The sequence below is a fragment of the Geotrypetes seraphini genome, chromosome 7 (genome assembly GCF_902459505.1).
Source record: "Geotrypetes seraphini chromosome 7, aGeoSer1.1, whole genome shotgun sequence".
NCBI lineage: Eukaryota > Metazoa > Chordata > Amphibia > Gymnophiona > Dermophiidae > Geotrypetes > Geotrypetes seraphini.
This window is the reverse complement of record NC_047090.1, coordinates 122,840,850-122,862,853: the sequence shown is the minus strand read 5'-3', so window position 1 is coordinate 122,862,853 and position 22,004 is coordinate 122,840,850. Positions and strand designations below refer to the sequence as shown.

The window sequence follows — 22,004 nt, the reverse complement described above, 5'->3', positions numbered from 1 at the left end:
GATCTGCAAAAGTTAGAGGAATGGTCTAATGCCTGGCAACTAAAATTCAATGCAAAGAAATGCAGAGTAATGTATTTGGGGATTAATAATAGGAAGGAACCGTATATGCTGGGAGGAGAGAAGCTGATATGCACGGACGGGGAGAGGGACCTTGGGGTGATAGTGTCCGAAGATCTAAAGGCGAAAAAACAGTGTGACAAGGCAGTGGCTGCTGCCAGAAGGATGCTGGGCTGTATAAAGAGAGGCATAGTCAGTAGAAGGAAGAAGGTGTTGATGCCCCTGTACAGGTCATTGGTGAGGCCCCACTTGGAGTATTGTGTTCAGTTTTGGAGACCGTATCTGGCGAAAGACGTAAGAAGACTTGAGGCGGTCCAGAGGAGGGTGACGAAAATGATAGGAGGCTTGCGCCAGAAGACGAATGAGGAGAGACTGGAAGCCCTGAATATGTATACCCTAGAGGAAAGGAGAGACAGGGGAGATATGATTCAGACGTTCAAATACTTGAAGGGTATTAACGTAGAACAAAATCTTTTCCAGAGAAAGGAAAATGGTAAAACCAGAGGACATAATTTGAGGTTGAGGGGTGGTAGATTCAGGGGCAATGTTAGGAAATTCTACTTTACGGAGAGGGTAGTGGATGCCTGGAATGCACTCCCGAGAGAGGTGGTGGAGAGTAAAACAGTGACTGAGTTCAAAGAAGCGTGGGATGAACACAGAAGATTTAGAATCAGAAAATAATATTAAATATTGAACTAGGCCAGTTACTGGGCAGACTTGCACGGTCTGTGTCTGTGTATGGCCGTTTGGTGGAGGATGGGCAGGGGAGTGCTTCAATGGCTGGGAGGGTGTAGATGGGCTGGAGTAAGTCTTAACAGAGATTTTGGCAGTTGGAACCCAAGCACAGTACAGGGTAAAGCTTTGGATTCTTGCCCAGAAATAGCTAAGAAGAAAAATTTTAAAAATTTAAATTGAATCAGGTTGGGCAGACTGGATGGACCATTTGGGTCTTTATCTGCCGTCATCTACTATGTTACTATGTTATTTATCCAATTCAGGTCTCAAAACCACTTCAATTAGAGTTTATCTCAGTGCTTTCAATGCTTTCCATGAGACAGTCGAAGGGAAGCCTCTCGCTGCTCATCCTCTTGTGTCCAGATTCATGAAAGGACTTTTCAGTGTCAAACCTCCACTGAAACCACCTCCAGTGGTTTGGGATCTTGATGTGGTTCTTTCTGCTTTGGTGAAGCCTCCTTTCGAACCAATGTGTGCAGCTCATCTCAAGTACCTTACTTGGAAAGTGGTCTTTTTCATCTCTTATTTCAGCTCAACGAGTCAGTGAACTTCAAGCATTGGTAGTGGATCCTCCTTTTACAGTGTTCCACCTTGACAAAGTGGTGCTTTTCACCCATCCCAAGTTTCTTCCAAAGGCTGTCACTGAATTCCACTTAATCAATCTATTGTACTTCCAGTATTTTTTCTTAAGCCTCATTCTCATCCTGAGGAAACGGCTCTTCACACTCTAGACTGCAAAAGAACATTGGCCTATTTATTTGCAGAGAGCTCAATCTCATAGAACATCTCCTCAACTTTTCATCTCCTTTAATCCTAACAAGTTGGGGCGTCTAGTAACCAAGAGAACGATTTTCACATGGTTGGCCTCTTGTATCTCTTTTTGTTATGCTCAGGCTGGGCTACAACTGGTGTGTCATGTCAGTCCACAAAGTCAGAGCTATGGCAGCTTCAGTCGCTTTCCTTCGCTCAACTGCTATTGATGATATCTATACAGCTGCTACTTGTTCCTCAGTTCACACATTCACATCACATTACTATCTAGAATCTTATTCCAGGCAGGATGGTCATTTTGGCCAAGCTGTATTAAAAAATTTATTTTCCTAATGGCCAACTCTCTCTCCATCCCATTTTAGTAAGCTGGGGAGTCCTACATGTGAGAATATGCTGCCTGCTTCTTCTGAGATAAAGCACAGTTACTTACCGTAACAGGTGTTATCTAGGGACAGCAGGCAGATATTCTCACAATCCACCCACCTCCCCTGGTTGGCTTCTTAGCTTGCTTAACGAACTGAGGAGCCGCGAGCCTATGTCGGGCAGGAAAGCGGCATCACGCATCGGCGGTGTGGGCTACCATGAACTTTCTAAAATTTTAAAGTGGCGATGTACTTTTCAAGTGTCCATAACGGGGCTCCATAGATGGCGTCACCCACATTTGAGAATGTCTGCCTGCTATCCCTGGATAACACCTGTTACAGTAAGTAACTGTGCTTTGCGGTACCTGGAGGTCACAAACGAGTTTCACCTCTCTGACCATCTATTCTTCCTAGCGGGTCCTGCCCGCATGAGTAGGCCAGCTTCTAAGGCCACCATTTCTAGATGGATCTGTACGGCCATTTTTGTGGAATACGTGGTGGCTGGAAAGAAGCCCTCCTTCACATTGCAGGCTCATTCTATCAGAGGTGTTTCGTCCTCTTGGGCAGAGTCGTCGGCTGTCTCTTTGGACGAGAGATGCAGGGCTGTTACCTGGTCCTCCTTGCATACATTCACCAAATTTTACAGGATCAATGTGGTGGCCAAGCAGGATTCTGCTTTTGGTGTCTCTGTTTTGGCAGCGGGTTCATCAGTCCCACCCTGATTATCTGGGACTGCTCTGTTATGTTCCACTGTTCCCGGAATAAAGTGGGATTGTACAAGAATGAAAGATTAGGTTCTTACCTTTGCTAATCTTTCTCACAAATTTCCACACTTTATTCCAGGAATCAGCTCTATAACTTGCTGATTCACCAATTGTCTGCCTTTCCCAAGTACTGTACTGGTAAGCTGGATTTAAGAGTGCCATCAGAATGGGTTTAGCATTTGGTGTATTTGTTTGTTTTTGAGGGGGTGTCCCTAATTCAGGCGCTCAGGCTGACTTCTTATAGCCCTGTTTTTGTCGTTCAGGTTTCTAATGTTTAATAATCTGGTTCTCTCGTTTTTCATTGTTGCTGTTTTGCATTTGTTGATATAAACAAAATAGACTTACTTGTCAGGGAGTATCCCTGTTCCCCTCTCTCTTTCTCTCACTTTTTTCTTATCCTCTACAGATGTTTCTGATTCCTCTACTAATTCCTATATAGCCAGTGATGAGGTAAGAGGGGTGGGGTTTAAGTCTCTGAAATTTGAGACTTCCTATAAAGTCCTGGCAGGTAGACGGAAATAACCTAATGGTCCCAGAATAAAGTATGGATTTACAAGAAAGAAGATTAGCAAAGGTAGGAACCTAATCTTTCGGTGGTTTACTCACTAAATTTGAGAACTTTCCCCACAGGATCTGAGAATTACTGTATAAAACAGGAAGTTGTGGTTGATGAAGCTAACAAAATATATTTGGGTGCATTGGATACTGCCACAGATGCTATGGTTGCTATAAAGGTAGGAAATACTTGGACTTGAAAATACATCTGAATGACACTCATTTGCCAATACCTAAATTATGTATGGCCTGTCCGATGCTACCAGTTTTATATTCTCTGTTATGCAGGGGAATGCATTAACACAGAATGGTGATATCCCAACATCTTTGTGTCAGACCTGCTCTTCTGTAGCTCAAGTCTACTTTTAGAGCTCTACTGAGCATGCAAAGAGGTTCCCACCCCAGAGATCACTGCTATTTCTCCTGCACTGTTTTCTTCTTCTGGTTGGAAGGAATGTCACCGCTGAGTCATCATCTTGTAACGTACATAGTGAATGACAGCAGATAGAGACCTGAACAGTCCATGCAGTTTGCCCTGTAATTACATGCATTACAATTTCATGATTAAATTAAAATGTCTTTTTTCTTTGTTGTTTTTGGACCACAGACCTTAGAGGTTCACCCAGTACTGTCCTTAGGTTCCAACTACTGGAGTTGTTGTTGAAGCTCACTGCAGCCTATTCAAACCATCTCATTTGTGGAAGTCAGACTTTGAAAGTCTGCCCATTCATATTGTAGTTAGAGATCCTCTCTGTTCTCCGGAGACAAGCAGGGGAAATGTAGTCACACTTGTTGGTGAAGTCCTTAGACTGATCCTGTATGTCGATGCTTTCCCATAGCAAAAGTAAGTCTTTGGCTTATTGAGCATGTGCAGGAATTCCTGCTTTCAGTGGCCCCTCCCCTTGATACTGTGTTTTTTTTCTTAGCCGCTCCTGTCAGGTTGCAGCTCTCCCTTCCTCTCACACACAAATTTAAAAATAATATCATCTATATACATTTGTTATTCCCTACTTTAGGTAAAGAGATAAAACTATCATTTCTTGCTTTAAAAAAAAATCTAATATTTTTTCTCCTCAGATGGCTCCTCAGGTGCCCCTGTATTGCTCTTGTTGCATTGTTGGTTGTACTTGCTTTTCTGGACCATTTGCCTTTCTCAATAAATAAATATATTAAAAAAAAAAAAAAGAGAAAAAGATAAATTACTAATTAAATACCTAGTGATATGAGGAGAAATAGAGGAAAACCAACTTTTTGTGGCAGGGGAGGGGGGGTAAAAATCACAATTGTTTTTCAACACGGCCCCTCAGCTACCCAAGATGTTTTTACCAGCTGCATCATTGGCTCCCACTTCTGTTTCAAATCATCAGCAATATTAAAAAAAAACAAAAAACAAAACCCTAAGTATCATAACTGCTTGTAGGCTTCTTATCCCACCCAGAGCTCAAGGGGGAATGTAATCAGCACCATGCTCGGTTTTTCTACTTTAGGTGCCAAAAACATTTTAGCTTGGGTCTATGCCACCCTCTTTATATTATTAGCATACAGACGGGCTGTCATTCCTCTATTGTGGTTCTCTGTAAAGGGGGTTAATGAACATAATTGCCACCTGTGTTACATCATAAACAATATCATGTGCATGATTATTTCATTCTGCTTAACCCTCTGGAAGGGAACAGGGCTTGTGGGACAACAATCCTCTAAACCTGTACACTCTTTCACGTTTATTCTGTGTACACACAGTACATTTTTAATCTGCATATTTATTTACTGTTTATGGACACAAATCTCCCTCCTTCCCAGCTCCCGAAGCATCATCAGCAACCACAAATCTCCCTCCCAGCTCACGAAGCATCAGCGGCGACTACAAACCTCCCTCCCAGCTCCTGAAGCATCAGCGGCAACCACAAATCTCCTTCCCTCCCAGCTCTTGAAACATCAGCGGCAGCCACAAATCTCCCTCCCTCTCAGCTCCCGAAGCATCATCGGCAGCCACAAATCTCCCTCCCAGCTCCAGAACCATCAGCGGCAGCCACAAATCTCCCGCCCTCCCAGCTCCCGAACCATCAGTGGCAGCCACAAATCTCCCTCCTTCCCAGCTCCTGAAGCATCAGCGGCAGCCACAAATCTCCCGCCCTCCCAGCTCCCGAAGTAGCAGTGCCAGTCTTGACAACCCCCTTCCCCCCAAAGCATCAGCGGCAGCCACAAATCTCCCTCCCAGCTCAAAGCAGTAGTAGCAGCCAGTGAGTAGATGTTCTCATATCATCACTTGGCATTTAGGTTCCCTGAAACATAGAACAATCTGTTTTATATGTTTGTTCAAAGATAATGGTGGTGAAATACTGCTAAAAGTAAAATTTTATGTAATTTTTGTGCACTTCATGTATGTACAGGTGGATTCACAGCCTATCCCATGGGATTTCTATATCAACCTCCAATTGAAAGAGCGCCTAGGAGTTCTGTATCAGGAGGAGTTTCAGAAATGCAACTGTTTTCTGTACCAGAATGGCTGTATCATGCTGTACGAAGAGCTAACATCCATCAGTGTCTGGGTCAGTGTGATTACTTGAACTAATTCTTGTATTGAGTTGTTTACAGAGTGAAAATAACTAATCAGGTTGGTTTTGTTTTTTTTAAATATTGCTGTGAAGGGTTGTGTGTGTCTTTTATATCCTGTAACTAAGTAATAAGTGTCATTCAGTAAACTACTTTATAACCAATTTAGCATTAGCATTTAACTTTCTTACATTGTATTCATTTTAAATTAGCATAAGATTTGAGGATGCAAAATGCTTATACTTCAGTTTATATTTAAAACAAATTCAGGATTCTATATGCAAGATGCCCAATCCATTCTTGCAATCTAGGACTTACAGAAATCTACACTTTTCTTACCATGTGCTCCTCCTACTGAGAGAGAGAGACACAGAGGTCCCTGCAGTTTCAATTTCTTCAGAAGGAAAAACTGTGCAGAAGTTTTTCTGATCTGCTCTGCATCTTTTTCTTATTATTATTTTTTTCCAATTCTATATTCTTTTTAAAACTTACAATAAGTGTAAATACAACATTTTATACTCAAATGCCACACTTAATATTCTGTTAATATCCATATCAGAATTAATCCCCCCTCCTCCCTAATCAATCACAATTTCCAACATGTAAAATACCTATTGTGAACCCCATATCTATATACCAAAATTCATTATCATACCAAACCCCCCCTCCCCCTTCCCGGATGTGCATTTTTAAAGGAAAAAACAATATTTAGACATTACAATATTTTGTTAATGGCTCCCAAGTCTCCTGAAATTTCTTGAAATTCCCTTTCTGAGTAGCTTATGTTCTTTCCATTTTATACATATGACACAAGGAATTCCACCAAAAACTATAGTTAAGCCTCTTCCAATTTTTCCAATTGCTCGTAATTTATATATGGCAACTCCTGTCATAATAAGTAAAAGCCTGTTGTTGTTAGAAGATATTTGGCTTTTAGCCCTCATTGACATGCCAAATTACACAGTATCATAGGACAATGCTACTGGATTTTCCAACAAACAATTTATTTGGCCCCATATTGATTTCCAGAAAACCAAAATAAATGGACAATAGAACAATAAATGATCTAAAGTCCCTGCTTCGAGATGACAGTGCCAACATCTATTTGGCTTAGAGCTATCCAACTTTTGTAAACAAACTGGGAGTCCATAATGCTTTATGTAACAGAAAAAACCATGTTTGTCTCATAGATGTTGACAATGTACATCTCATCCTCCAAGTCCAAATTTGTGGCCATTGAGACGCAGAAATTTGGTGCTTAATCTTAATACTCCAAATGTCCCTAAGGCCAGTTTTTGGTTTTTTATTTTTAAATCCAGCTATCAATTTATACCACTGTGCGGCCTGATGTCCCAGGAAGTCTACCTGAAAGCATAAGAATTCCAGACTATATTGATTTTTAAATTTTTTCCATTCAGGGAACCTCACCTGAATGGCCTGCTTCAGTTGCAACCATCTAAAACTTTGTGATTTACTAAGACCAAATTTATGTTGCAGCTGTGAAAAATCAAGCAGCTTAACATTAGAAATAACATCATCCAAAATACATATACCTACTATCGTTCTTTTTTTTTTTTTTTTATAATTCTTTATTCATTTTCATATTTTACATGAAGTGTACAAAATATTGAGTTACAACTAATGAATACACAATATCACTTTTATATCTATTACATAATATTCTGAACAAATTTTTTTTTATCCCCTCTCCCACCCCCCACCCTTCAAGTGCTTTCCAATCACCTTATACATATTGTATACCATATTATAACATGTTATGTAAAATTATTTTCACTACCCCCCCTCCATGTGTGCCATAAAGAAGACAAGAAAAAGAAGAAAATAAGAAGATAAATCCTACTATTCATTCAGTACAATACTTTGTCAATGGCCCCCATATTTTTATAAATTTAGGATATGTCCTTCTTTGTATTGCTATTACTCTTTCCATTTTGAATATATGACAAATTGTATTCCACCAAAATGTATAATTAAGGTTACTATGATTCTTCCAGTTATTGGTTATATGCTGAATGGCAACCCCTGTCATGACTAGTAAAAGCTTGTTATTTTCTGGTGAAATTTGACTTTTTTTTCTCATCATCATTCCAAATAACACTGTATCATATGATATTGCTACATGATTTTCCATCAATTTATTAATTTGTGGCCAAATTGCATTCCAAAAACTTTTAATGTAGGGACAATGATATAGTAAATGATCCAACGTCCCAGGTTCCAGATTACAGTGCCAGCATTTATTGGACTTAGAACTATCTAATTTTTGCAAACGTGTAGGGGTCCAAAAAGCTCTATGTAATAAAAAGAACCAAGTTTGTCTCATAGATGCTGACACTGTACATCTCATTCTCCAAGACCAAATTAGTGGCCATTGAGATGCAGTAATTTGATGCTTAATCTCAATGCTCCAAATGTCTCTTAGACCATTTTTTGGTTTTTTATTCAAATATCCAGATATTAATTTATACCACAATACGGCTTGATGCCCTACGAAGTCTGCTTGGAAGCATAAGAACTCTAAACTATATTGATTATTCAATGTTTTCCATTCAGGGAACCCAACCTGAATGGCCTGCTTCAATTGCAACCATTTAAAACTTTGTTTTTTACTAAGACCAAATCTATGTTGCAATTGTGAAAATTCCAGCAGTTTACCTTCCGAAATAACATCATTCAGAGATCTAATGCCTGCAATAATCCAGTCCTTCCAAAGGATTTGAGCTCCGCCAATTTTAATCTTGGAGTTTATCCATAAAGACTGACTAGTTGACTTGTTTATTGGGACAGGTGTTAATTTACTAATAAACCTCAACGTGTTCCAAGTATCCATTAATATCTTATTTTCTCTGTATCTTCTAGGCATGTTGATACTTGGAAGATGAACTAAATTTAGGGGAAACATAAGGCGCCATTCCAAATATAACCAATCCGGTGCATTATCTATCAGTTCTGGGAGGATCCAATACATACCCTGATGTAACATATAGGCTTGATGGTACCTATAAAAATTTGGAAAATTTACCCCTCCCTCCTTAATTGATTTTTGCAAAGATACCAAAGCTATTCTATGCGTTTTACCAAGCCAAAGAAATTTCGTTAAAATGCTATTAAGCTTTTTATAAAAGGACCCCTGAAAATAAATAGGTATCATACTCATTTGGTACCAAACTACAGGCAAGATCATCATTTTAATAGTTTGAACTCTCCCCCACCAAGAAAGATGTAACGGATTCCATTTCTCACATAACTCTGTAACTCTTTTCAATACAAATTTTTCATTTTCTTTTACTGTATCTTCAATTGTATTTTTAACTTGAATGCCAAGATATTTAAATCCTTCTTCTTTCCATATGAACGGAAAAGCGTCAAATAATCCTTTTACACAATGAACATTTAAAGGTATAAGTTCAGACTTACTCCAATTAATTTTATAACCTGAAAATTTGCCAAACATATCAATTAATTCCAATAGACAAGATAAGGTAGACTCTGGATTCCTCAAATAAAGTAAAATATCATCCGCATAAGCCAAAATTTTATATTCCATATCAGAATATGGAATACCCTGTATCCCCCTTGCTTGCTGTATTGCTATGGAATACCCTGTATCCCCCTTGCTTGCTGTATTGCTAACAATAAGGGTTCTAATACAACATCAAATAACAAAGGAGATAAAGGACAACCTTGTCTAACTCCCCTCTGCAATTGAAAACCATCAGATATCATATTATTAATATTTAATCTTGCAATCGGGAAGCTATACAATGTTTTTACCATTTGTATAAATCCAGAACCTATACCAAACCATTCTAAAGCCTGATACATAAAATTCCATTCTACCCTATCAAACGCTTTTTCTGCATCCAAGGAAACTGTAAAAGCCGGTTCATCCATTTTTTTAGATAAATTTAACATATGAAACAATAATCTAGAGTTATTAGAGGAATGTCTTCTAGCAACGAAACCCGTCTGATGCGTGTCTATAATATGTGGGAGAGCTTTGGCTAATCTCAAAGCCAAAATTTTCGCCAAAAGTTTATTATCCACATTTATTAAAGATATAGGCCTGTAGTTTGAAACCAAAGTAGGATCTTTATTTGGCTTAGGCAAAACAATTACTATTGATTCAGCCATAGTACCTTTAATATCACCTTTTATAAGTTGTGTCTGATATAAATTTAGTAAATATGGGGAAAGGACATTTTGAAATGTTTTATAAAATTCTACTGTATAACCATCACCACCTGGAGCGGATCCAACTCTAAGAGATCTCAACGCTGTTTCTAATTCTTTTAATGATATAGGTTCATCTAAACTCCGTTTTATATGATCAGGAACCTTAGGTCCAATAATTAAATCTAAAAAATTTTTACCATCTTTTTGCCTCTCCAAATAAGGCTCGGAAGAATACAGGTCCTTATAAAATTTTAGAAATTGCTTTAAAATTATATCCGTTTGATTGGTTATTATACCATTATCATCTTTTATCCCATTAATGTTAGTTCTTCTTTTTTTTGCTTTAAGATAATTTGCCAATAATCTTCCCGCCTTATTAGAATTTCCATAATACATTGTCTGTTTGGAAAACAAGTCTCTTCTTATCATTTTTGAAGCTAATTCGTTATATTTACCTTTTGCTTTCAAAAGAGCTTGTAATACATCATGTTCCCATTTGCTTACCAATTTAGTTTCTAGTATTTTAATTTCTTTTTCTAACTCTATATACTGTTTTTTAATCTGTTTCCTAACAAAAGCCGAATATGATATAATATGACCTCTCATAGTCGCTTTAAAAGCGTCCCATACATTTTCAATAGATGTATCTTCCACTAAATTAATTTGAAAGAAATCACTAATTTGTGTTTTAAAATTTTCCAAAAATTTTTCATCAACAAGCAATGCATTATCAAATCTCCAAAGAGGTCTTCTGTTTTCTAATTGATCTAATTGTAAATCTATCCATACTACCGCATGATCCGAAATGATAATGGGATCAATGGAAGCCTTAATCACTTGCTGCACCTTATGTGATGAAATAAAAATATAATCTATTCTTGAAAATGATTTATGAACCTGTGAACAAAATGAAAATTCCTGATCATTAAAATGAAGAATACGCCATATATCCTTCAAATCACATGATTGAACCAAATTATCTAAACCTAAAGATTTTATACTTTTACCTGTTTTTTTATCCATTAATGGATCCATTACAGCATTAAAATCTCCAGCCACCACTAAATTAGAAGCAGCCAGTGGTAACAACATACTCTGCAATTTTTTAAAGAATTCTGATTGATTCGAATTAGGGGCATATATATTGAACAACGTCAGGGCATTATTTCCCATACTTATATCAACATGTAGCCATCTTCCATGTGGGTCCGCATTTACTATCTTAAAATTGGCCATACACTTTTTATTTATAAGAACTGCTACTCCTGCTTTTTTACCCTCTGCTGGAGCAAAAAAACATTCTTTCACCCACCCACCCGTTAGTTTCTGAGATTTCCTTTATATTAAGATGGGTCTCCTGCAGACAATAAACATCCGCGTTTTGCTTCTTTAAAAATGATAATACCTTTTTCCTTTTGATTACATGATTCAGGCCATTGATATTAATAGAAAATATCTTAAAAGACATAATATATTTTATACTCCTTATCATAATCTTCCTCTTCCCTTCTTCCATAACTAAGATCTAAAAAACTTCTCCCCATGGCATACATTCTTACCTCCAAATTACCCAATCCCTTATTAATCTTTTCCTTAATCATCCTAGTAATATCTTTAATACCCACCTTCTTCCCCCCCCTCCCCCCCCAATATAATGACTGCTTAAGGACACACATTGGACAGTAATCCCAACTTCACCCCTCCCCCCAGGCAACCAATATTTATTAATAACCCCTTTATCCTTTATTGAGACAAACTCACTACCTCTCCACAATATATCTAATTATATCTCTCTTCTAATCATAAAACCTTTTTTCTTTTTTTTCCATTTTAAAGTAATTAATTTCTCTATCTATTATTTAACCTTTAGTCACATAACCATATTTATTTCCTAACATTCCATTAATGCATTTTTATCATTTCACCAATCTCTAATTCATTCCCCCAACATTTTATTTCATTCAAGAAAATTCTATCATAGTCATATATTTAATAAAAAGTATCATTTTCCTATATCTTATATTATCTAATCCATCTTCTCCTATCCTCCTTTAAATATCCAACAACAAATATCCATCTCTTCATATATTTCTGTTAAAAAAAAAAAAGCTTCAATTTTATAAGTTTTTATCCCCTATTTGTATTTAAACATTTGTATTTCATTTTCAAAATATTTTTTTTTTCCCTTTCCCCTTTTTATATTTCCTCTTCTCCAAATTAAATCCAATCTTTTTAAAACTATATTATCACAACATCAATCATTACATTCCTTCAGCTACCAATAAATTCTTATGTATCTTTCTTTTATATTATTCATTTTCCTTTCCTTTACTTGCATTTAAATATCATATAACTTGTCCTTTCTATCATTAGTCCATTCTGCAATCTTTTCCTTATTGTCCTTTCATTCTTTACTTTCTCCTTTTCTGACTTATTAAATAAACTGAACTTTCATATTTATATCTTATCTCCATCCATCCACTCTTAAAGACTTTTTGACTGCCAATTGTCATTCATTTTTATTTTTTTTATAATATCCTTTTAGTCTATCAGTCCTGCTTTCTTCTTCACATCTATTTATTTTCCTATTCAGTCTTCACTTTTCCTTTTGTGTTAATTTGTCCAGTCCTTTAATCCTTCTTGTTCATTCTTTACTCCAACCATCCATCTTTCAGTCTCCTAAAAGTTTAGTCTAATAACTTCACTTTAATGTCTTTCCAGTCTATCCTTCTTTCTACTTTCTTCTTTACATTCTTTTATTTTCTTTTTCACTTGTTCATTTTTATTTCCTGTTCTTTGTTGCATATTCTTCTTTTTCCAACAAACTAAAGTCCCATAGTTCTTTATATTTAATTTTTTGTTCAATATCCACCAATCCAGTCTTAGTATTTATCCCTTCATTTCAACACCCATTGTGCTAAAATGACATAGGTTCTAGAGAATGACACGGGGAGAGATCCCCGCAGTGAGCCGCGGGGAGCCTGCGGTTTGGCTGCGGGCTTCAGAGACTCTATACTCAAATCGCCGCAGACACGGGGAAAAAAGTTTTCACCGCCCGCAGGCGCAGGTGAAAAGATTTGTCCCCGCAGGCCAATGTACCCCCTTCAAAGAACCGCTATTTACCGTGTCTTCACCGTGAATCTTTGGTCTTGACCGGGTGTCATTTTTTTTCCGGCGGCCATGTTTGTCTTCGCGTGGTCTGTCTCCTCAACCCGACTTGCACGTTGCCGCATTGACTCCGCCCCCTAAGAAGAGGACCAATCGCTACTGCCACACCTGTAATTAAACCTCCTTCGCGGCTTTCTCCTCCCTCTGACGCGTCACTGATGACGCTACTGTTGGGAGGTTTGCTGCTTTCGCTGGGAAAGTCGGAAAGGTTCACTTGGGGGGGGGGAGATAGGAGGATCAGCGGGGGTTCGGCTGGGAGGAGGTTCGGGGGTTCGGTCTGCCTCGGTGCTCCAAGGCCTGGCGCCATTACCTTTTTCGCCCCTCCCGCCCCCCCCCCCCCCCCCTTGGTACGCTACTGCTCTCCAGCTTTCCTTAGTTTGCCAGTTTTCTTTTTCGGCCTTGTTCTCTGCCGGGTCCTGCCTACTTCCTGTTTTCATGAAGACAGGACCCGACAGAGAGGAAGGCCTGAAGCGGGCAACAGAAGTGAATTGTGAATGCTGCTGCTGCCCGATGAAGTTCAGGACATCGAGGAAGGAGCAGGGTGAAATCGGCTGCTGGCTTGGGGGTGAGGGTAGGGAAAGAATCGTGGAAGTGGAGAAATTGGCACGATGGCACGAAAGAAAGAGGGGGTCAAGAGGGAGAGAAAGAAAGGCAGAAAGAAAGAGGGGAGCCAGGGGGAGAGAGAAAGAAAGAGGGGGGCAGGAGAAGAAAGAAGAAGGATCAGAAGAAGGACCAGAGGCTCATGAAATCACCAGACAAAAAGGTAGGAAAAATGATTTTATTTTCAATTTAGTGATCAAAATGTGTCAGTTTGATGCTTTTATGCATGCTGCAGTGACGGTGACGGGGCGGTGAATGTGATGGCAGTGGCGGTGACGGGGCGGTGAATGGAATGGATGGCAGTGGCGGTGACGGGGCGGTGAAGGGAATGGCGGTGACGGGGCGGTGCAGAGGATGGTGAGACGGGGACGGGCGGTGACGGGGACCAATTTTTTCACCGTGTCATTCTCTAATAGGTTCTTATTTTGAAAGAAAGGTCTTTAGTTTTTCCGGATCAACAAAATACAAAGATTTATCCCCACAAGATACCCTCATTTTTGCTGGATAATATAAACCATACTTATATCCTTTTTCCTTTAATTGAGATCTCAGATCAAGGAATTTCTTCCTAATATTTGCTGTATTTTTAGCAAAGTCTGGTAAAAACCATATTTTGGATCCTTTATAGTTTAAGTTTTTATCTTTTTTGGCAGCATTTAAAATTTCTATTGCTTGCTGGTATCTTAACATCTTGAATATTAATGGTCTTGGTCTCCCTTGATTTTCCATACTCTTTATTGGAATCCTGTGTGCCCGTTCTATTTCCAAAGGCTGTTTGAAATCCAACTGCAATAATCTAGGAATTAAATTTTCTAAAAACTGTATTGCATTTTTCCCTTCCAAATTTTCCTGTATTCCAAAAAGTTTTATATTCTTTCTTCTTCCACGATTTTCGTAATCTTCCAGCTGACTTTTCAATTGAATTATTTCCAAACTGTCATTTTTGCATCTTTTTCCTTCACATTCTAAGCTCTCCATTTTAACTTCTAACTCTGTTGTTCTTTTATTAGCTATTTCCATTTGTCTGTGTATATTCAGGATTTCTTCCTTCAGTTCTGCCATATTACTCACAGTCTCTGTCAGCATTTGTTTGATTTGCCTCAGTTCCCCCATAACTTCAGCTTTGCTTAACTCCTCTGATACATCAGCAGGAAGCGGAACCTTACTCGGGGTAATTTGATCCTGCTTCTGCCTTTTCACAGCCCCTCCGGTTTCACTCTTACTCTGTCGGGTGCTCGCCATGCTCCCGCTGTCCTCTCCGATGTTTTCAGCCGAAAACAGTTTAAAAGGAAATCTTTATTTATTCAACGGTTGCCCAGGTAAGAGGAGCGCTGCGATCACACGACCATTTTGTGTGCGCGCTAAGCCACGCCCCCTACCTACTATCATTCAATACTTCCAGATAATCTTAAATCCACCAATTTGAATCTTGGAGTTAGCCATATAGTCTGATTTGTTGATTTATGTATTGGAACAGGTTTTAAATTACTAACATATCGTAAGGTCTTATTTTTTTATTTAAAAGTTTGTTTTCGGTTGTTTGGGTGCCATGAGACCTCTTGCAGTGGTCTTCTGCCAGAGGAAAGGAAGTCTTCGGAGTCGGACTGTTGCTTCACAGAGAAACCGGTGGATCCAGCCTGCTGTGTGCCACCTTGTTTGGGCTTTGGGTCCGTCACTCTGGGAGCTAGCTTGCCTTCTGACCTTGTCGTAGGTTTAAGTGCAGGCTGGGTACATCCTGAGTAATTTCCCCTCAAGGTTTCAGGGTGCAAGCTGCCTTTCCTGCCCCCAGTCAAGTGGAGAGGTTCCGAGGAGGCGGAGGTTTGTCGGGGTCCATCCAACCGGCAGTTGAAGATCTTGAAGTTTGGTCCTGTTATCTGAGGCAGAAAATCCTTTTCCTCCAATCAGCTGCTGTAAAAAGAACTGACAGACAAGGCACTTCAGTGATTGTTAGTGAGTACATCTCCATTATTTCCTATGGGAACTTCAGGGGTGGTATGCAGAACACATTTTTGAGGGTTTCTGAGGGAGGGTTCAGGTCTCCCACCTCCCTAAATCCCAAATTGCTATTTTTTGTCTTTGAAAATTGTTTATTTTGGCCATTTTTGATGTGAATTCATTGACAGAGGCCATCTTGGATTTTTAACAATCTTTTCTTCTAAGCTAAAATTTGCCTCGGAACCCCTCGATTTTGCTTAAAATCGGTAAGGATGGACTCAGCACCTAATCTGTTTATCAAGTTTGGATTGTGCCGGATTGCTGACAGAGAAGTGTCTGTATACTGTGTGTCACAGCTTGCTGGGGGAGGGGGCAGGTGCTTTGGGCCTCACCTCCTCTGGGTCCTCGAGGGCTAAGTAAGCTGGCATGGGTCTGGGCTCTGGGGGGAAAATCCCTCCTGATGTCTGTTTTGGATGATGGCGCCAAGGTGTGCGTTTTCTCCAGTTTTTGTTCAGCTCTTGTGGAGAGCGTATTCCATGAACCCTACTGTGTTGGCTTGGCAGGTGAATGCATCTCCTTCAAACCAGGTCTCTCCACTGCCAGAAGTCCCTCTGCAGGGCTCCTCTATGCCGACTACCACAGATGTGGATTTCCTTAGCTTGCACATGGATACTGCATACCTGATGAGCCTTAGCTTGCAACCCACAGGCATTGTATTACTTTGAGGCTTGGGATCCATTCCCCTGGGAGCCTGTTCACCTTCTGATTTAGTAGAGGCAGGAGTGCAGGCTGTGGGGCCCCTGTGTGAATTCCTTTGTGTTTCAGGGAGCCGGCTACATTTTATTCTCCTCCCATTGGGCTGCAAGGATTTGTGGGGATTGAGCCTTCAGTCGGTTTCGATCCGATTGGCAGCTCAAAGATCTCCAGGTCTGGACCGTTCCACAAGGATTCAAGGCATTCAGTGAAGCTGAAGCAAAGCTGACACAGGTAGGCACCAGCCGCTGCAACATTGCAAGTTCAGCCCATTATTCCCTATGGGGATAATCAGGGGGTGGGATCTGAAAAATGTAAGGGTTTCTGGGGCCAAAGATAGAGTCCTCCACTTCCAAACTCCCTTTCCCTGAGTTTAACTGTCAGGGGAGCCCCCGTGGGCAGTTTATGACACAATTTTTCTGGTGGTGGCCATCTTGGATTTTAAACGCTCTTTTTTTCTAAAGCCTCTGCTTCAAAAATCCCTTGATTTAGTTCAGAATCAATTGGGATGGACTTCTCAGGCTGTTCTACCCTTATAACATGCCAGTTTTGCACTGGATGGTCAACCGAGGAACGTCCATTTACTGCTTGCCACGGCGCATGCGAGGGAGTGGCAGGGACTTAGGCTTAGCCTCCTCTGAATCCTCTTGGGCTGGGAACCACAGTGGGGCCAAGTGGTAGGGAAAAAATCCCTCCCAGATTCCTCAAACAGGGAAAGTGCAAAGCACAAGTGCAAGTCCAAGATAAGCCAGTCTGAGGGGGTTTTACTAATAGGTGATTTTAACATACCAGATGTTGATTGGGGTATCCCTGTTGCGGGGTCTTCTAGAAATAGGGGAGGTCCTGGATTCTTTACAAGGAGAACTGTTCCAGCTGTTGATAATGAAACCCACTTGGGAAGGGTCATACTGGACTTAGAGCTTAAAATGGGGAAAGTGTTTCTGATGTTACAGTGGGTGATCATCTGGCATCTAGTGGTCACTGCATGGTATGGTTTAATATTAAGACAGATATAGAGAGCGCTCTTAAGAACATAAGAATTGTAGATGGGTATAGAGAGGGCTCATTCAAAAGCAAAGAGAGGGCTCATTCAAAAGCAAAGGTTCTAGACCTAAAAACGAATTTTGTTCGGATGGGGGATTACGTCAAGGAATTGTCTGGATGGGAACGTCTGGAAGAGTGGAAATGCAGTGGGCAAAACTGAAAGGAGTAATTGTAAGAGTGACAAACCTATTTGTGAGGCATGTAAGTAAAAGTAAGAGGAAAAGAAGGCCGCTTTGGTTCTCAAAAGTAGTAGCTGAAAAGGTAAGGAATAAGAGGTTAGCTTTCATAAACTACAAAAGATCACAGAGGAAGACAGTCAAAAATATCTGGAAAAGTTAAGAGAGGCTGGTCGTGTAGTCAGGAAAGTAAAGATGCAAATGGAAGAAAAGATAGATGACACGGTAAAATGAGGAGACAAGACATTTTTTAGATATATTAGTGATAGGAAGAAGTGTAAAAGTAACATTGTAAGACTCAAAGTTGAAGGGGAGAAATCTGTAGAAACTGATAAAGAAAAGGCTGAATTGCTTAACAAATATGTCTGTTCTGTATTCATGGCTGAAGCACCGGGACCACAGAAGACAAACATGAATAGAGATGGAGGAATGGTAGATTCTGATCGATTTTCAGAGAGTTGTGTTCGTGAGGAGCTAGCTAAAATAAAGGTAGATAAAGCGATGGCGCCTAATGGTGTACATCTGAGGGTGCTAAAAGAACTTAGGGAAGTTCTGGTGGCTCCTCTGACTGACCTTTTCAATGAGTCTCTAAAGTCGAGACTGGTACTGGAGGACTGGCGAAGGGCGAATGTGGTCCCTCTCCACAAAAGTGGAAGTAAGGAAGAAGTAGGGAATTACAGGCCCGCAAGTCTAACTTCAGTGGTAAGCAAATTAATGAAAACGCTTTTAAAACGGAGAATAGTGAAGTTTCTGGAATCCTGTGGATTACAGGACTAGAGACAGTATTGGTTCACTATAGGTAGGTCTTGTCAGACAAATCTGTTCAATTTCTTTGACTGGGTGACCAGAGAATTAGGTAGAGGGAATGTGTTAGATGTGGTGAATTTAGATTTTAACAAAGCCTTTGACAGTATTCCACACAGACATCTAATAAATAAACTGAGTGCCTTCAGGATGGATCCCAAAGTGATGGACTGGATCAGAAACTGGTTGAGTGAAAGGTGACAGAGGGTAGTGATCAGTGGAGATCAATATGAGGAAAGGGATGTTACCAGTGGTGTGTCTCAAGGTTCTTTGCTTGGGCTTGTTCTTTTTAACATTTTTATAAACAATATTACTGAAGGGCTGTCTAGAAAGATTTGCCTCTTTGCGGATGATAACAAAATCTGCAATAGAGTAGACACCCAGGATGGTGTGAATAACATGAAGAAAGACTTGGCAAAGCTTGAAGAATGGTCTGAAATTTGACAGTTAAAATTTAATGCTAAGAAATGCAAGGTCATGCATGTGGGCTGCAAATATCTGAGGGAATGGTACAGTTTAGGGGGTGAAGAACTTTTGTGCACGACAGAAGAGCGGGACTTGGTTATGATTGTATGTGAAGATCTTAAGGTGGCCAAACAGGTTGAAAAGTTGATGGTGAAAGCTAGAAGGATGCTATGGTGCATAGGGAGAAGTATGGCTAGTAGGAAAAAGGAGGTATTGATGCCCCTGTATAAGACTCTGGTGAGACCTCATTTAGAATATTATGTACAATTCTGGAGGACACACCTTCAAAAAGATATAAAAAGGATAGAGTGGTCCAGAGGAAGGCTACTAAAATGGTGCATGGTCTTCGTCTTAAGGCGTATGGGGAAGACCTAAAGATCTGAATCTGTATACTTTGGAGGAAAGGCGGGAGAGAGGAGATATGATAGAGATGTTTAAATAGCTATGTAATATAAATGCACATGAGTTACGTTTCTTTCATTTGAAAGGAAGCTCTGGAATGAGAGGGCATAGGATGAAATTAAGAGGTGATAGGCTCAGGAATATTCTAAGGAAATACTTTTTATTACTGAAAGGGTGGTAGATGTGTGAAACAGTCTCCCGGTAGAGGTGTTGGAGCAGAGACTGTGTCTGAATTCAGGAAAGCCTGCGATAGGCATGTGGGATCTCTTAGAAAGAGGAAGAGATAATGGTTACTGCAGATGGGCAGACTGGATGGGCCATTTGGCCTTTATTTGCCATCATGTTTCTATGTTTCTTAATATCATTCTGAAGAACCTAGCCAAGCCTCCATATGAGCATGAAATGTCTTCATGGTAGCATTAGTCTCTGTGAGCAAATATCAGAGTTGCAGGCTCTTTCCTTCAGAGAACCCTTCCTAAGGATCTCAGAGGCTGGGATTTCTCTGCGCACGGTACCTTCTTTCCTTTCAAAGGTTGTATCAGCTTTTCGTGTCAGCCAAGAGGATCGTTTACCTGATTTTTATCCTACAGGTTTGAACAATGAAGGTGAGATCTTGCTAAATGTATGAAGTGTGTTACTCCACTACCTGGAAAATATAAATGAGCCTCACCTTTCTGACCATGTTTTTGTGGTTACTAGTCAGTCCAGACTGGACAGATCTGCTTCCAAAACTTCTATCGCCAGATGGATTTGCATGGCAATTTAGTCAGCGTACATTGGCTGTTGCAAACAGCTGCCTATTTCTGTAAAAGCTCATTCGACCAGAAGTGTGGCATCTTCAATGGCGGAGTCATGGGCAGTTATGGCCAAAGAGATCTGTAGAGCAGCTACTTGGTCTGCTCTCTGTACCTTTACAAAGTTCTACAGAATGGACGTCACAGCTTGGGTCCTTAGTCTTGCGGGCAGGCTCATCTGTCCCTCCCTAGACATCTGGCACTGTTTTTTTATTTACCTAATGTATGGATTCCTGCGTTTATCCCAAGACAAGCAGGCAGCATATTCTCCTGTAAGGGTTACATTACCGATAGAGCCCCGGTATGGACCACTTTAAAAGTGCATAACTACTTTAAGTCTTTAGAAAGTTTGCGATAGCCTGAACCGCACATTCACGAGTGCCTTCCCACCTGACATAGGGCGCGTGGTCCTTCAGTTTCATAGTTTCCATGGAGCTGTTGGAACTTTTTCTTCACTGCCTTCCTGCTCTCACAGACTTTTTACTTTTCAGTTATTTTCTTTTTTATTTTATTCGTTATTTTCAGTTTTAAAAAAAGAGGCCTGTTCAACCACATTGGCCTTGGATTTTGATTTAGCTGAGGCCATTTTTCCTTCAATGTCTCGCCCGCAGACTGGTTTCAAAAAGTGTAGACGTTGTGCTCCCCCCATCTCCGTGACTGACCCACATAGCTGGTGTCTCCAGTGTTTAAGGCCCAAGCACCATCCCGATTCCTGTTCCCGCTGTTCTTCTCTGCAGAAGAGGACTCTCAAGAACCGACTTATTCAGCAACGCCTCCTCTTCGGTGTCACAGTGGAAAGATACTCGGCACCGCTGCCGACATCGGTAGCACCGGACAAATCAACACCGTACCTTTCGACACTGGTGGAACCATTTCGGTGTCGCATACTTCAGTGGGTAAGCCGGCTAAGAAGCCTTCCTCTACCCCCTCTGGGCCTCAGACTCGTCCAAGTATGCTTGGGAAGCTCACCTGGAATGCCTTCCTACACAGGGACACTGGTCAGCTCAAGAGCAACAGTTCCATATAAACCTCTTGGAACTCAGAGCCATTCACAGTTCTCGCAAGTCTTTTCAATCTCTGATTCTCTGTCAGGAAGCTGAGAAGATTTGGAACTGGGCTATTGCTCAAAATATATTTCTAAAAGCTGTCTATGTCCAAGGAGCACAAAATACTCTTGTCAACAAACTGCATATTTGTTCGACCACACGAGTGGACACTCAACTCCACAATCTTGTGTCAAATAGTCTCTCTTTATGGGATTCCTCAGCTAGATCTGTTTGTGTCCCCTCTCAATCACAAGCTGCCTCAATTCTGTTCCAGGCAATATTCTCATCGTCTGGAGGCAGATGCCTTTCTCCTGGATTGGACGCACAAATTCCTTTATGCGTTTCCACTGATTCCTCAGTCAGCCACCATGATCCTCGTAGCTCCTCGGTGATCCAGGTAACTGCTGTTCTCCCTTCTATTTCAACTCAGTGTCAAAGATCCAATACCCCCGCAGATATTTCCATCTCTTCTCACACAGAATCAAGGGTCTCTTACATCCCATTCTACAGTTGTTGCACCTGACAGCTTGGTACCTCTCAGGATGACCTCAGCAGGCGCTGAGCTCTGTGATCCTGTCAGAATCATTTTAGATGCATCCAGAAAACTCTCTACACTGCAGTTTTACCAACAGAAGTGGACACGGTTTTCAACGTGGTGTACTCTTCATCATCAAAATACTTCATCCTCCTCCATATCTTAAGTGTTGGATTACCTACTCCACTTATCCAATTCAAGTCTTAAAATCACTTCAGTCAGAGCCCACCTTAGTGCTTTCCATATGCCAGTCAACAATAAATCTCTTGACTGCTCATCCTTGCCAGT

General features: G+C 40.4%; 1 protein-coding gene across 3 annotated transcripts in view; it reads left to right on the top strand.

The window, feature by feature from the left end:
* The window catches only part of BUB1B (BUB1 mitotic checkpoint serine/threonine kinase B), a 287,868-nt gene that overhangs the window by 252,145 nt on the left and 13,719 nt on the right, over positions 1 to 22,004 (top strand). For all 3 annotated transcript variants that reach the window (XM_033953065.1, XM_033953063.1, XM_033953064.1), the window contains exons 18-19: positions 3,320 to 3,423; positions 5,635 to 5,793. In XM_033953065.1, the coding sequence (XP_033808956.1) occupies positions 3,320 to 3,423; positions 5,635 to 5,793 (263 nt within the window). The remainder of the gene's footprint in view (positions 1 to 3,319; positions 3,424 to 5,634; positions 5,794 to 22,004) is intronic.